This window comes from Desmodus rotundus, chromosome 10 (assembly GCF_022682495.2).
Source record: "Desmodus rotundus isolate HL8 chromosome 10, HLdesRot8A.1, whole genome shotgun sequence".
Lineage (NCBI taxonomy): Eukaryota > Metazoa > Chordata > Mammalia > Chiroptera > Phyllostomidae > Desmodus > Desmodus rotundus.
Window position 1 is genome coordinate 22,489,594 of NC_071396.1, and position 12,591 is coordinate 22,502,184.

Here is a 12,591-nt window from a genome sequence, read left to right on the forward strand (position 1 = left end):
GTAGACAAGAGTTTTTAAAATAATGACACACAGTATAGACCTTAGACAAAGGGATTGACGAGTCAGACTACGTTGAAACTAAGAATTTCTGTTCAACGAAAGACACCGTGAAGAGTGGGAAAAAAAGGCCTAAACTAGATGAGCAAATACTATGAGGCCTGACAAGAGTAATAGCGACCAGAAGTGGGGGTCAGAGGGTTTAAATTGCTACAGCCACACTGGCCGGCAGTTCGTCCGTGCCTGGTACAGCTGACCACTCGCATGTCCTACAGCCTGGCGATCCTGCTGTGTACGCTCAGTAGAGAACCTTGCATGGGTGGAGCACCATCCGCCGGGAGACTGTATGGGACTGTTGAGAGCAGTGTTTGTTCACACTGAAAGCTGGAGGTCGTCCCAGGTGTCCACGAGCAGAAGAGTGGGCGAACCAACCGGTCGCACGAGGGTGGGTGTTCCGCAGCATACATGAGCGGCCTGTGCGACAGAGTGGGTTAGACCGAAAATGCCACGCTGAGTGAAAACAGCACGGCAGTAGCTTGCCATGGCGCCTCGTTTTCCCCGTGAAGCTCGTGAGGAAAGCTATAGACTGTGTTGTTGAGGGATATACGTGACGTAGCTATTTTTCAAAGGAAAAAGGTAAGGGAGACAGACACAAAATTCGAGACAAGCTGCCTCTTGCCGGGGGCCAGGAGGATATAGGCTACGAAAGGAGCAGACAAGTAGCTGGAGCTACAGGACCGTCCCAGTTCTTAAGTTGGGTACTGAGGTATGTTTTTATATGTGTCCATTATTACACAGTCAAAGAGAAAAAAGGAAATAGGTAGCGTAAAGAGGTTACCTGTGTTTTCTGCCATCCCTTTTTGGGGAAATACCTCTGTGCAGGAAAGGGTTAACCTGGCAGGCCTGAGACGCTGTCCTGGGAAAGGCCTGCGTACAAGGTTGGCCCTTGGCTGGCATCCGCGAACTTGGACTTCAGGAGTGTCCACCATGCCCAGAACGGAAGAGAGTGGCTCCCTGGGCCCACGCTGTCTGCACAGGCATCAAGGTTTACGCTAAACACCTGCTTTCCTTCCTGACCAATCTGGGCAGCTTACGTGACCGCCCCCTAGTAAAAACCCTTCCCCGGTGGGCCGCACTTCCCTCGGGGAATTCATCCTGTGTGACCCCTGGGAGAGGACCCTTGGAAGCCTGACCCGGTCACCTCCAGACTTGGCCCTATGTGGCTTTTCCCTTTGATGTCTGTGCTTGTGTCCTTCTGCTGTAATAGACAACAGCACTGAGTCCTGTGAGTCCTCCCAGTGGACAGCTGGACCTCAGGGTGGCCTTGGGGACCTCAGCACAACCTGTGCTTGGAATTGCAATGTTTGTTACGAGAACTTCTAGCAGGCTGCCAGCTACCCAGCAGCGGTCACACGTACGGCTCCAAGTACACCTGCTGCAGTCCCGGGGAGGGCGGTGGACATAGCGTGGGGGCTGGTTGCTGTTGCAGAAGGCCCTCCACGCAGGTTATGTCTCTGGAGGAGTTTACAGTGCAAGTAATGGTCCGAATTGCAAACCCATCGCCGGTGTTGCCAACAAGCACGTGAGAGCCACTCTGTACATACTCCGGGAGATTCCTTCCGTTGCTTTGTGTGTGGTTGGGTGCAAAGCACTGGATGGAGTAAAAATTCTGTAGTCCTAGGTTTCTTGATTAGTTTTCCAGAGGAGGAAATGACTGCTCTTCAGGTGAAATTCGATTACCCAGTGTCTGTTGTAAAAGTCCTTATTGTATCTGTAATGTTTTTGCAGAGACGTGTTACATCAGAATTTCGAGAGTTATAAGCCTGAGGTGCAAGAGCTGATTTGTGTGGCTGATCGTTTGGGATCGCTGATGCAGTATGAAACGCCTGGCTTCCTGCCAAACAAGAGGATACACAGAGGTATTTTGCAACTATCTGACAGTGGAAATGTTTCTGACAAAAGAGCAAGGATTGCTCAACCACGTTGTGCTTTTAAAAAGATCACGTGTTGTGCCTACGCGAAATCTGCATGCGATCAGGACAGAAACGTGCAGATCCATTCACTGAAGCCCCACGGGAAGGCCGCATCCTGACTTGGCTGGGGGCCGTGCCGCGCAAATGGTAGACGTGAGCGTGGGCTACCAGCCTGGAGGCTTCACTGTGGGTCAGACCGCCACCCACGGCGCCGTGTCCTTGCCATAGGCCTCCGGGAGCTTCAGGAGGGAGCAGAGCTGGGAGGGGACAGCCTTGGGGGTGTCACTAGTTTTCTCTGATAGCTTTAGCAGGGCCACTGTGATTGCGATGTGTACCCAGTCCTGTTAAATCGCCAGTGCTTGTGAGTCTTCAGACAGTGACCCTCGAACAACGCAGGTTTGAACTGCACGGGCCCACGCATGAGTGGCTGTTTTCCAGTAAATGCATCAGAAAATTGTGTAGACATTTCCTTTCTGCTGTGAAGCAGTCGCATGGGTTACACTAGGCTACCGTAAAGCAATCCCATGGCTGACTCTTCCTTATCAGTGCGCGAATCGTTCTACATGCAAATAAATACAATATTTTTTCTCATGAGCTTTTCCTTTTTGATGAAAGTGTTAGTAACGCGTGTACCATCTACAGTGAACCCCATAAGACAGTGTTATTGTAGGTGCTGCCAATTTGACTTATAAACTGACGGTATAAACTTACGGTACCAATAAATACAGTACAGAACTGTAAAGGTATTTTCTCTTCCTTACAGTTTTAACTTCTCAAGCTTACTCCATTCTGAGAATACAGGATATAATACACATTACATACAAAATTATGTGCAATAGGTTATTTATGCAATCAGTAAGGCCTTTGGTCAACAGCAGGCTATTGGTAGTTGATTTGGGGGGACCAGAGCTGTACACAGATTTTCGACTGCACGAGGCAGCCAGGGCCCCGGAGCCCTGTGTTGTTCGAGGCCCCTGTGTGACAACTCGGGAGCTGTCCCCGAGGCTCGGTGCAGCTCGGCCCCTGGGCCCTGCGCCAGCAGGCCCTGTCCACGCTGTGTTTCTCTCTCACAGCCATGGGTTTGGCGGCGCTGGAAGTCATGCAGGCGGTGCAGCGCACGTGGACCAACTCGAAGGTCCGGATGAACGGCAAGACGCGGCTGATGCAGTGGAGGGACATGTTCGACATCGCTGCCAAGTGGAGACGGTACGTAAGGCTTTCGTGAGAGACCGGAGTCCGACGGATGGGGTATGTGTCATAACCGGTCTCCCCTGCGGGCTTCGCAGGCTGTTTTATTGACTGACAGTAAGCCTTACACATCACGTGCTCCTCTCTGAAGTTTGCCCGACGTTGCTGGTGTCGTCATTCTTTGAAATACACTCAAGTAATACGCACAGAACAGGGATTACCGTGTTTCCAAGCACGTTTTTAGAAGAAGTATTGTAGAAAGAGCCTCTTTGAAAGCGTGCTCCGTCACCTGCGGTGCCTTTGGGTGGACTGCGGAGCACTCCCCTCTGTCCACACTGGAGTGTGTGTCTGGACGACCTCGTGTGCCTGAGGGAGTGCTGCGCTGCTAGACACCGGTACCGACTTCTCTCTTGGCCCAGTTGGACATCCTTTTGGAGCTGGCGTGTCTGCGTTCCGTGTTTCTGGATTTAACATTCTGAACAATTTCTTCCTCCGCATTTTTGCAAAGGCGCTGATGTTTTATTTTTAATGCTTTTGAGCCTTTCTAGGTTGTGAAAGGTCTTCATCTTTAACCAGTTCTGTCTCGTAGGATTGCTGACCCAGACCAGCCAGTGCTATGGTTGGATCAAATGCCGGCCCGAAGTCTCAGCCGAGGTTTTAACAACCACATCAATTTAATCAGGTACGACCCTTCTGTGCCCAAGAGTAAACAGTTTATTCTTAGCAGACGGGTCTGGAGACCACGAGGGGCCCACTGCTCCTTTCCTGGAGACCTGGACAGGGCCTGCGCAGGCTCGCTCTGCCCTGCAGAGTCCTGCCTGCGTCCTCTCAGCTGCTCCGGCTGCAGGAGGCAACGTAGCGCCTGCCCGGGGCCTGCTTCAGGCTCTGTGTCTGAGGCAGAACTCAAAGAGTAGGCTACCAGGTTCCTGCCTGGGATGTCTGTCTTTAACGGGTCCTAGACCATGAAGAAAGCGTTTAGCTGGAGGACATCACATTTGTCATAATACCCTGGTAACATGGTGTGGCTGATGTGGGGAAAGGCTCCCCCTCCCGCCGCCAACACTCAAAGGGTTTGGAGCAATAGCACCATCTCGTCTCCGAGCCGCCTGCCTGGGAGGGCTTTTCTGTGCCCAGAGGCTCAGCACGTTAGGGACGCGGGTGAAGTGCTGGCATCTTCGCCTCTCCCTTCGTGTGCTTCGTCACCTTCCAAATAAATGATGAACAGATCGCAAAGAGTAGCAGTTACAAGGGGACCCACTGAATTTAATTGTAGATAGAATTTGCAAGTAAATATGGTAGTTGTGTCCCATCTAAAATGCTTCTAGTTCCGGAAGTTTGAATCAGGAATAAAATACTCTGTACACCTTTGACATTTAAGTTTAATGGAAATGTCATTTAAACATTTATTTGTTTCGAATTTCTAAAAAAACAATTTATCCCTTGTGACTTCTCTGTTTCTGTTTCTCATGGACTAGTTTGTAGCATTTATAGGCTGAACTCAACTCACTTTATCAGAAGGCCACTGTCAGTGCGCTGTGCGGAGTGGTGGTGGTGAGGAGGTGTGACGGGCCCTGACTTCAGAGGGCTCAGAGCTGAGCGCAGACAGTGGACCGTGAACAACTGCACACTGTGTCCAGCTGTGGTGGTCACATGTACAGGACGCCAGGGGACACAAGGCAGGGCCCTGAGACTAGCCTCCGGGCGAGGCCCGGGCTGTTTGGAAAGAGGGAAAGCAGCGAGGGGGGCAGGTCTGGGCCTGGAGAGAGCTGGGCCAGACCAGAAAGGGATGCTGACCTGTGGCTGAGGGCTAGTTTGCCATGAAGGCAGGACCAGCCATCAAAGGCCTGAAAGACACGCAGAGACCAAAATGTAAAAAACTTTTCCCCCTAAGTATAAACAACTTTCTGCTCCATGGGAAGCTGTTTTTCCCCCAAAAATGATGCTGAGCTGTTCAGAGGTTGTAAGCAGAGAAGTGGCGTGAGCACATTTGCCCAAACAGGCGATCACTTTGGCTGCAGGTGGCGGAATAGGTCAGAAACACAGTGACCTGGGAGGCACAGGACGTGAGTAGAGAGTCATGTGCCAGCGCGAGTGACAAGTGCCGAGGTCTGGAGGGCTGCGTGGAAGAGAGCTGGAGTGGGGAAAGGGCACTGAAACGGTGGCAGGAGGAGCACTGGCAGCGGGTCTGACACAGGATGGTGTGGGACACGTGCACAGCAGTCAGATGTGTGCTTTGTCTCGTACACGCGCACAGCAGTCGGACGTGTGCTTTGTCTCGTACGTGTGCACAGCAGTTGGATGTGTGCTTTGTCTCCTACGCGCGCACAGCAGTCGGACGTGTGCACAGCAGTCGGATGTGTGCTTTATCTCGTACACGTGCACAGCAGTCGGATGTGTGCTTTGTCTCCTACGCGCGCACAGCAGTCGGACGTGTGCTTTGTCTCCTACGCGTGCACAGCAGTCGGACGTGTGCTTTGTCTCGTACGTGTGCACAGCAGTCGGATGTGTGCTTTGTCTCGTACGCGCGCACAGCAGTCGGATGTGTGCTTTGTCTCGTACACGTGCACAGCAGTCGGATGTGTACATCAGCATGTTGACTGTACAAGTTCTGAAAGAGTTTTAAAAGGGGGGTGGGCATAGAAATGTGAGGAAAATCGTGTCTCAGGTGGGTTGGGGAGAAACTACTAGTTTCCATCTAGATAAAAGGTCGGGGTACCAGCAGATAATGCAGTCGGGACAGCGCGGGGAGAGGAGGCATGCAGCCCAGAAACCGAAGGGATCCACAGGAGGGAATCGGTGAAAAGTCTGAGCCTCATTTAAGAACGTGAGGATTTTCCTCCCCATTTCGGCCTCTCCGGGGCTGAGGTTGGCACCCTTCTCGCCAGAATCACCCCCATGAGCTGACGAGCAGTCTTGCTAAGGCAGCTCTTTGCTTTTCTGTTCATTGGTTGCAAATGAGTGAATTTCCCCATCTCTTTTGCTACATTATTCTCATAGTTCTCTGTTGTTCTTTTGAATTAACTTGGAAATTAGATGGGGTTTGGAATATATTCCTTTGTAAAAATTCTTATTTTTTTTTTCTTACAGGGGTCAGGTGATTAACATGAGATACCTGGAATATTTTGAGAAAATTCTTCATTTTATTAAAGATAGAATTCTTATTTATCATGGGTAATACTTTAAATTCTTTTCTTAATAATGGATTAATTTTATGTATTTCTTATAGTTATGAAACTTGAACACTAAGCCTGTTGACAGACTAAACAAAGTGTTTCAAATTTTTACATTGTATTTAGGATCAAAACCTTGTAGAATGACCTATCAACCTTCTTTTTAATAACTTAACAAAATGCACAGACTCGATTGGATATGTTTAATCTTACGTGCGGTGTTATGACATTTCTGGTCTCTTTCTTTTAAAAGGCAGGATGTTTCTTTGACATTTTTTATAAGGGAATTTAGCCTTCATACTCAATCTCCCTCACCTGAAAGGCAGGGAGATATGAAGGCATAGATGTAACATTGAAAGAACACTGGAGAAAAAGAGAATTCTGAGTGGCTCGCTCTCACCAAGTAAATAGAAAATTGGCGTGAGAACCTAGCAGGGCACGTCTGTGAGCAGCTTTAGGAAGAAGAACCACTCACGTCTGATTTCAGAGCCAGCCGGGAGAGTCAGGCTCTATGACCAAACCGCACGCCTGTCCGTCCCTTCGGCTTCGCCCCGTCTCACCTTCTAGAGGGGCTGCTGCCTGCTCCCTCACTCCTCACCTGTAGCCCAGAATTCGTGAGATCAAACCATCCCATTATTTAGAAACTTTAGTTGTGGCCCACCCTTTTGAATATTGAGTTATCATAATTGAGGATGACTTATTTAAATTAGACGTAATGGCATAATTATTATATTTCTGTATTGATTTTAGTTCATCTCGTTCTCTTTTTAAGAGCTAATAATCCTAAAGGCTTGTTGGAAGTTAGAGAAGCTCTGGAAAAGGTACACAAAGTAGAAGATCTTCTTCCAATCATGAAGGTAAGTCTATTATCAAAATAGCAGTGCATTTTAGGGAAAAAATAAAACTGTAGTACGTTTTTGAGTTGTTCAACGCCATGTTTGTAAATACTACACTATAACATCTTAAAGTTTATGAAGTGTGTGCCACCTGAAAACACTGACATAAGCACACTGAATAAATAACCAAAATAAAATAAAACACAGACACTGGACTCATACATGAAAGCAAATTTGGGAGCAAGTCATAGATACAGGAAACGGAGGAACTAGAAATACAGACAGTTGAATTCTGTTGCTGGTGCTGACCGGGCAACTGCACGCGACTGCCCTTCCACACCGTGACAACTATGCAGCCGGACAAAATACAGGCCGCAGCTCTCGGGTCTTAGAAAGACGGTGATTCTTGAGAGAAGGGAGCGTGTGGGGGAGCCCGTGCTCACGCCAGCTCTCTGCCGGGGTTATTCACCAGACCACTGGGCAGCGTCTCGTGGAGCTGAGGAGGTGGAGGCTGGAGCTGCGCCTGCCGAAGTGGATGACGCTTGCAGGGCGGGATGAGCGTTCTCCTTGCAGCTAGTAGATAAGATGGACTTACAGCAAATGGAACTTGAGAAGTTTCTGTGAAGGACCAGAGCTTGTCCACCTCCAAGGAATAACCAAGAGGCCTCAGGTCGCATACAGGTCCACGCCTGCCTCTCCGGGTGTGAGCGAGCCTGTTCCCAGGCTGGGTGTGAGGCTCCTGGCTGCTGAGGGGCGGTGACTCTGCAGGCCCGCCTCGGGGTCCTTGCGGTGTCTGATGGACTGAGGAGTGGTCCTCCGTCTTCTCAGCCCCCCGTGTCAACTCCGCCAACATGGTCAGGTGCAGTAAGATGAACTCCACAATATATCCCACTTACCCCAAAACTCTTTGACGTGAGCGTGGAGCCGTAAAGAAGTCTAAACTGGGAGGAGCTTCTAACAGAGCGGCTTGCGCTGCGTGTGCCGGCGTTCGGGCGTGTCTTCCCGAGAGGCAGCCCGTTGCTTGCACCCGTATGTGAAATCGTGGTACCCACCGGCTGCAAGTGCAGCCCCATCCATACCCGCCTGTTGTTTGCTGACTCGGGGGTTGTGTGCTACGATGTCACTGGTGAGAGGGCATTCTGAATGGTAAGCCACGCTCAGTAAAGTTCCAGCAGGATATCATACACTCTCCTCAATGTACATGCTGTGTGCATGCCTGGAAAATTCAGTGTGCATTAACACTGCGGAAATATTTAGTGTCAAGTGTAACAGGAGGTGCAGGCCCAGTAATTAAGTTACAGACTCGCCAGTGAGTTCCCCGAGTGCCCCGCAGAGGGCAGAAGGGCCTCACCGAGGGCTGCTGGGGGCTCCAGGCAGCAAGGACACTGGCACGCGTCTCAGTGTTTCATCTTTAGCTTTCCTGTGGGCATTTTAGTCCTTTAGGTTTACTATATTTGGGGAGATTTTAATACTTTATATGAGTGTCTGTTTGAAAAGAACCTGCGAGGGACTACAGTGGCCCAGTGCAGCCGAGAGGTCACCCCGAGGGCCGCTCTTAGCTTGAGCCTGGTGTATCCGCCGCAGCTCGCTTGTCTGTGGTCTGCAGAGTCGGAGCGTGTGTCTGAAACTCCCCGCTGGCAAATCAAATGATTCTGAGTGCTCGGCAGAGAGCTCAGACTCTGCTTGGAGGGAGCACAGCAGAGCGCAGGTGTTTCCTTGAGTCGCAGGACATTGGGTGCAGCTCCTGCTGAAGGTCAGGATTGCCGCTGATTGAGGCTGAGCGTGAGAAGAGCCCCAGAGAGGGGGCTCCGGGAGAGGCCCGTGAGCCTGCAGCCTCCGGCAGGCAGTAGAGTCGGCGTTGGGGCCTGGGGCTGGGCAGAGGCGTCATCCTCTGTCCCTGCTCACTGGGTCTCTTGCATCGGGGACGTCTGTGACCCTCCCTGAAAGCATGGAAGTCCGAGTCGGCGCTGCACAGTGGCCGTTGGGGGTGTACAGTGAACTTCACACTAGTAACGTGAATCTTCTTTTTCCCCGAAAGCAGTTTAATACTAAAACGAAGGATGGGTTCACTGTGAACACAAAAGTCCCCAGCCTCAAAGATCAAGGGAAGGAATATGATGGATTCACGATCACTATTACGGGAGACAAGTACGTACGCTGCGTGAGCGTGGAGGGCAGGCGGGCGGGCGTCGGGAAGTGCGCCTGGGCGCATTGGCGCGGACGGTCCGCCGGTGGGGCTTTCGCTTTCTCCTGAAATGAAGACGAGGCCCCGAGTGCAGCTATTACCAGTTCTTCCTACCGTCACATCTACGGTATTGCCCCGGCGTTCAGCCTCTCCTGAGTGTGCTGAGTCTACCCGCGCTCTGGACGTTAGGTGTGAGGTCTGATGGGGCTGGTGGAAAACATCCTTCTGGGCTCTCGAAGTTCATCTGGGGAAGGCTCTTACTAAGAAAATGAAAACACATGAGAAGTTGGCAGATTCGAGGCCAATTTCTTGTTTTTAAATGCAGGTTTTAATTTTTATGAGAGCAGTGTAGTCTTAGTGTGTAAAATTTAGAATATACAGACAAGCGGAGATTAAAAAATAAAAACCCTTAAGTTATTTTCTTTGGAAACAGATTATATTCTGTGTATTGCTTTGTAAAGTGTCTGTTTACTAGCCTCACCGTTTCTTGGTAACATTTCCCCATATCCTGTTCTAATGTGCATTTTTAATAATTGCACAGTGTTCCATTTTATGGGTAGTTTCTCCCACTAATTTTTCATTATTGACCATCTGGGGTGGTTCCCTTTTTTCACTCTGTAAACAGCACCAGAAGGAACGTTTTTATAACTATTTCTAAAATCCAAACTCCCTCTAGAAGCCTCCAAATCTCTTGAATTTTGGGTGGGCTTACCTTGAACCCCTGCCCACACTCCTCAGCGCTGGGGGCCCGGGACTCCTGCCGCTCGGCGGTGGGGCTGTGACACTCGACCCCTGCCGACCCTCTGCCTCACGTGCTTTCACTCATAGGCCACAGGGGCCCTCGGTCAGGCTCACGGTGGGGCGCACAGGCCTTCACGAGTAAGCACAGTGTGGCCACTTCCAGATTTGTGTGATTTTCCACGTCTTTGTGGTCTCGCTCTCTACCTCCAGCCACCTACTTACCAAAGTCCTTTCACCATAAAGGTCATTCTTTCCCCAAAAGGAATTTCAGGGTTTACTATTCACGTGAAGTTATTTCCTACCTTTTCACCCACCAGTGGTGTAGATACAGATACGAGTGTTCTCCAGGTAAGTCCCCAGGCAGAACTGGAGTCACCGAGGAAGAGATACGTCAAATCCCTTCCCCTTGAAATGCAGCCTCTGTCCTCGCTGTCTGTGTCACCCCATCCCCTGCCTCCCTTGCCCGGCCCTCACGTAGACTCATGCTGCTGTGCCGGCCGCCCGTCTCCTGCTGGCTTCCCAGGGCTTCAGCGGCATTCCTAGGGCTGCACTCCACTGGGCACTCCCCTGGCTCCAGAAATTACTCCCCAGCCCTTGTCTGTTGATGCCAAAACCTACCCCCCGGCCAGGCGTTTGAGGCCTTCAGTAACGTGGCCTTGACCGTTTTTCCGGCTTTACCTGAACCACTTTCCTGTCGGAAACCGGCCTGCTCATCCCGCAGGCCCGCGTGCACCCTGCGGTCACCTGCACCTCCTGTCTGAGCCTCTGCCATCTTGGTCTTCAAGACCCAAGCTCAGGCCTCCTCTTCCAAGAAGCCTGTCCCGGTCTCTTCCATGTCTTCTAAATTAGCTCTGGGCTCCCTCTCTTGAACCCCGGTGAACTTCGGTAAGGCCTGAGCGCAGTCTCAGAATAACTCGCGGCCTGAGTTCCGCCTCCCTTCCTCAAAAGGACACAGCTGTGCCATGCTCTTTCTAGGGTCCCCAGACCATCGTCGGTGTTTTTGTTACTGGCGTTGTACAGTAAATACCCGTGGCATCAGATTTACCCCCTCCGCAGAGCCTCGTGTGGAGCCGAGCATGCAGTAGGGGCGGGAAGAAGAGAAAGGAGACCATGAACTTCCTGCCCAGCCCTTGCCCCGGCCCCCAGTAATAACAGGGTGGCTATCAGGTCAAATGTTTTCTAGGTGCTTAAACGCATTCTCTACTAAGCGTAGTTGTTTCCTCCTGGACTAGCTGAAGCCCATATAATTACGTGGTTGAACGGAGCAAAATACCGTATTTAGTGAAAAAATTGCATACTTACGACGGGTGCCTCATCTGCGGTGGTTAGAAAGGTGGGGTCCGCTCCCCCCCGTGTCCTGCGCCACGTCAGCGTGCTGTTCGCCGCCTTGTCCTGCTTTCCGTGTTTGGCTCCCTGAATGGTATATCACACATGCCTTTGACCCGTGTTCTGGTATTTTTAGGATTGGCAATATACTCTTTTCTGTGGAAACCCAAACCACAGAAGAAAGAACACAGTTATATCACGCTGAAATAGATGCACTTTATAAAGACCTAACAGCAAAAGGAAAAGTCCTCATTCTTTCGTCAGAATTTGGGGTAGGTGTCTGCTGCCTTGTCCCCCTTGCTTCCCCTGACTCCTGGTGAGCTTTTGAAAGCCTCTGCCCTTTCATGAGATTACACATTTTGTGCTTGAAATCAGCTTTAATGTACCTGTGAGTAGTTTTCTGTTATTCTTACTGGAGCAGTTCCCATATTTAGTGACTACAGCCATGGGGGAGCGAGAAATAAACTTATTATTTACTATATTATCATAAATGTGGGCTATGTCACGATTTAAAAGAACAATTTGACCCATAATAGAAATGACCTTTCCTGGCCGGCGACCTCTTAACCTCTGTTGCCCACCCCGACTCCTGTGGGGGCTCCTTGGTGGCAGGATCTGAGACGTCACCTTCGTGGCCACAGCTGCCACTGTGCTGAGAGTCTGGTGACGCCATCCGCGTTTTGGAGTCGGTGCCCGTAGCCCCAGGAAGACACCTTGTATCTCTTGCACTTTAATCAGTTAATTCATATAACTAAGCAGCTAAGTTTTTATACAGAACGAAGCCTATGTACCACCTAAATCTGTGCAGAGCGGGGCTTCCCAGAATCTCTGGAGTTAGGGAGGCTTGTAGAAAGCACGATCAGCATCAATAATGCTTTGTTTTATTTTAATCCCCATGTATATTTTGACGTCGCAAGTAACGTTAAAGGAGACTGAGATTTCTGTGTTTCTCAGAAAGGTTTGCAGTTTTAAGACCAGCTGGGAGGATACTGCCCTGACCTGGACCGCATGCACCCTTTTATTAGCAAAAGTTTACAAAAGAGTATCGGTATTCAGCAGCGGGAGAGCAGGTTCTGTGGGAGAGGAGCGGAATAACCCCCTTCCTGATGACATGGGGCTCCTCGTCCTGTCCCCCGATAAAAACCCACTGTAGTTTGTAGTCTAGTTTAAGTTCA

At 50.4% G+C, this 12,591-nt stretch overlaps 1 protein-coding gene across 4 annotated transcripts in view; it reads left to right on the forward strand.

Moving 5' to 3' along the window:
• Positions 1-12,591, forward strand: part of TTC13 (tetratricopeptide repeat domain 13) — a 63,268-nt gene that overhangs the window by 45,965 nt on the left and 4,712 nt on the right. For 2 of the 4 annotated variants that reach the window (XM_053912554.1, XM_053912556.1), the window contains 7 exons: positions 1,786-1,916; positions 3,044-3,176; positions 3,748-3,840; positions 6,246-6,329; positions 7,101-7,185; positions 9,203-9,312; positions 11,553-11,688. In XM_053912554.1, coding sequence (XP_053768529.1) covers positions 1,786-1,916; positions 3,044-3,176; positions 3,748-3,840; positions 6,246-6,329; positions 7,101-7,185; positions 9,203-9,312; positions 11,553-11,688 — 772 coding nt within the window. The remainder of the gene's footprint in view (positions 1-1,785; positions 1,917-3,043; positions 3,177-3,747; positions 3,841-6,245; positions 6,330-7,100; positions 7,186-9,202; positions 9,313-11,552; positions 11,689-12,591) is intronic. The other 2 variants (XM_053912555.1, XM_053912557.1) reach the window with 1 other exon arrangement.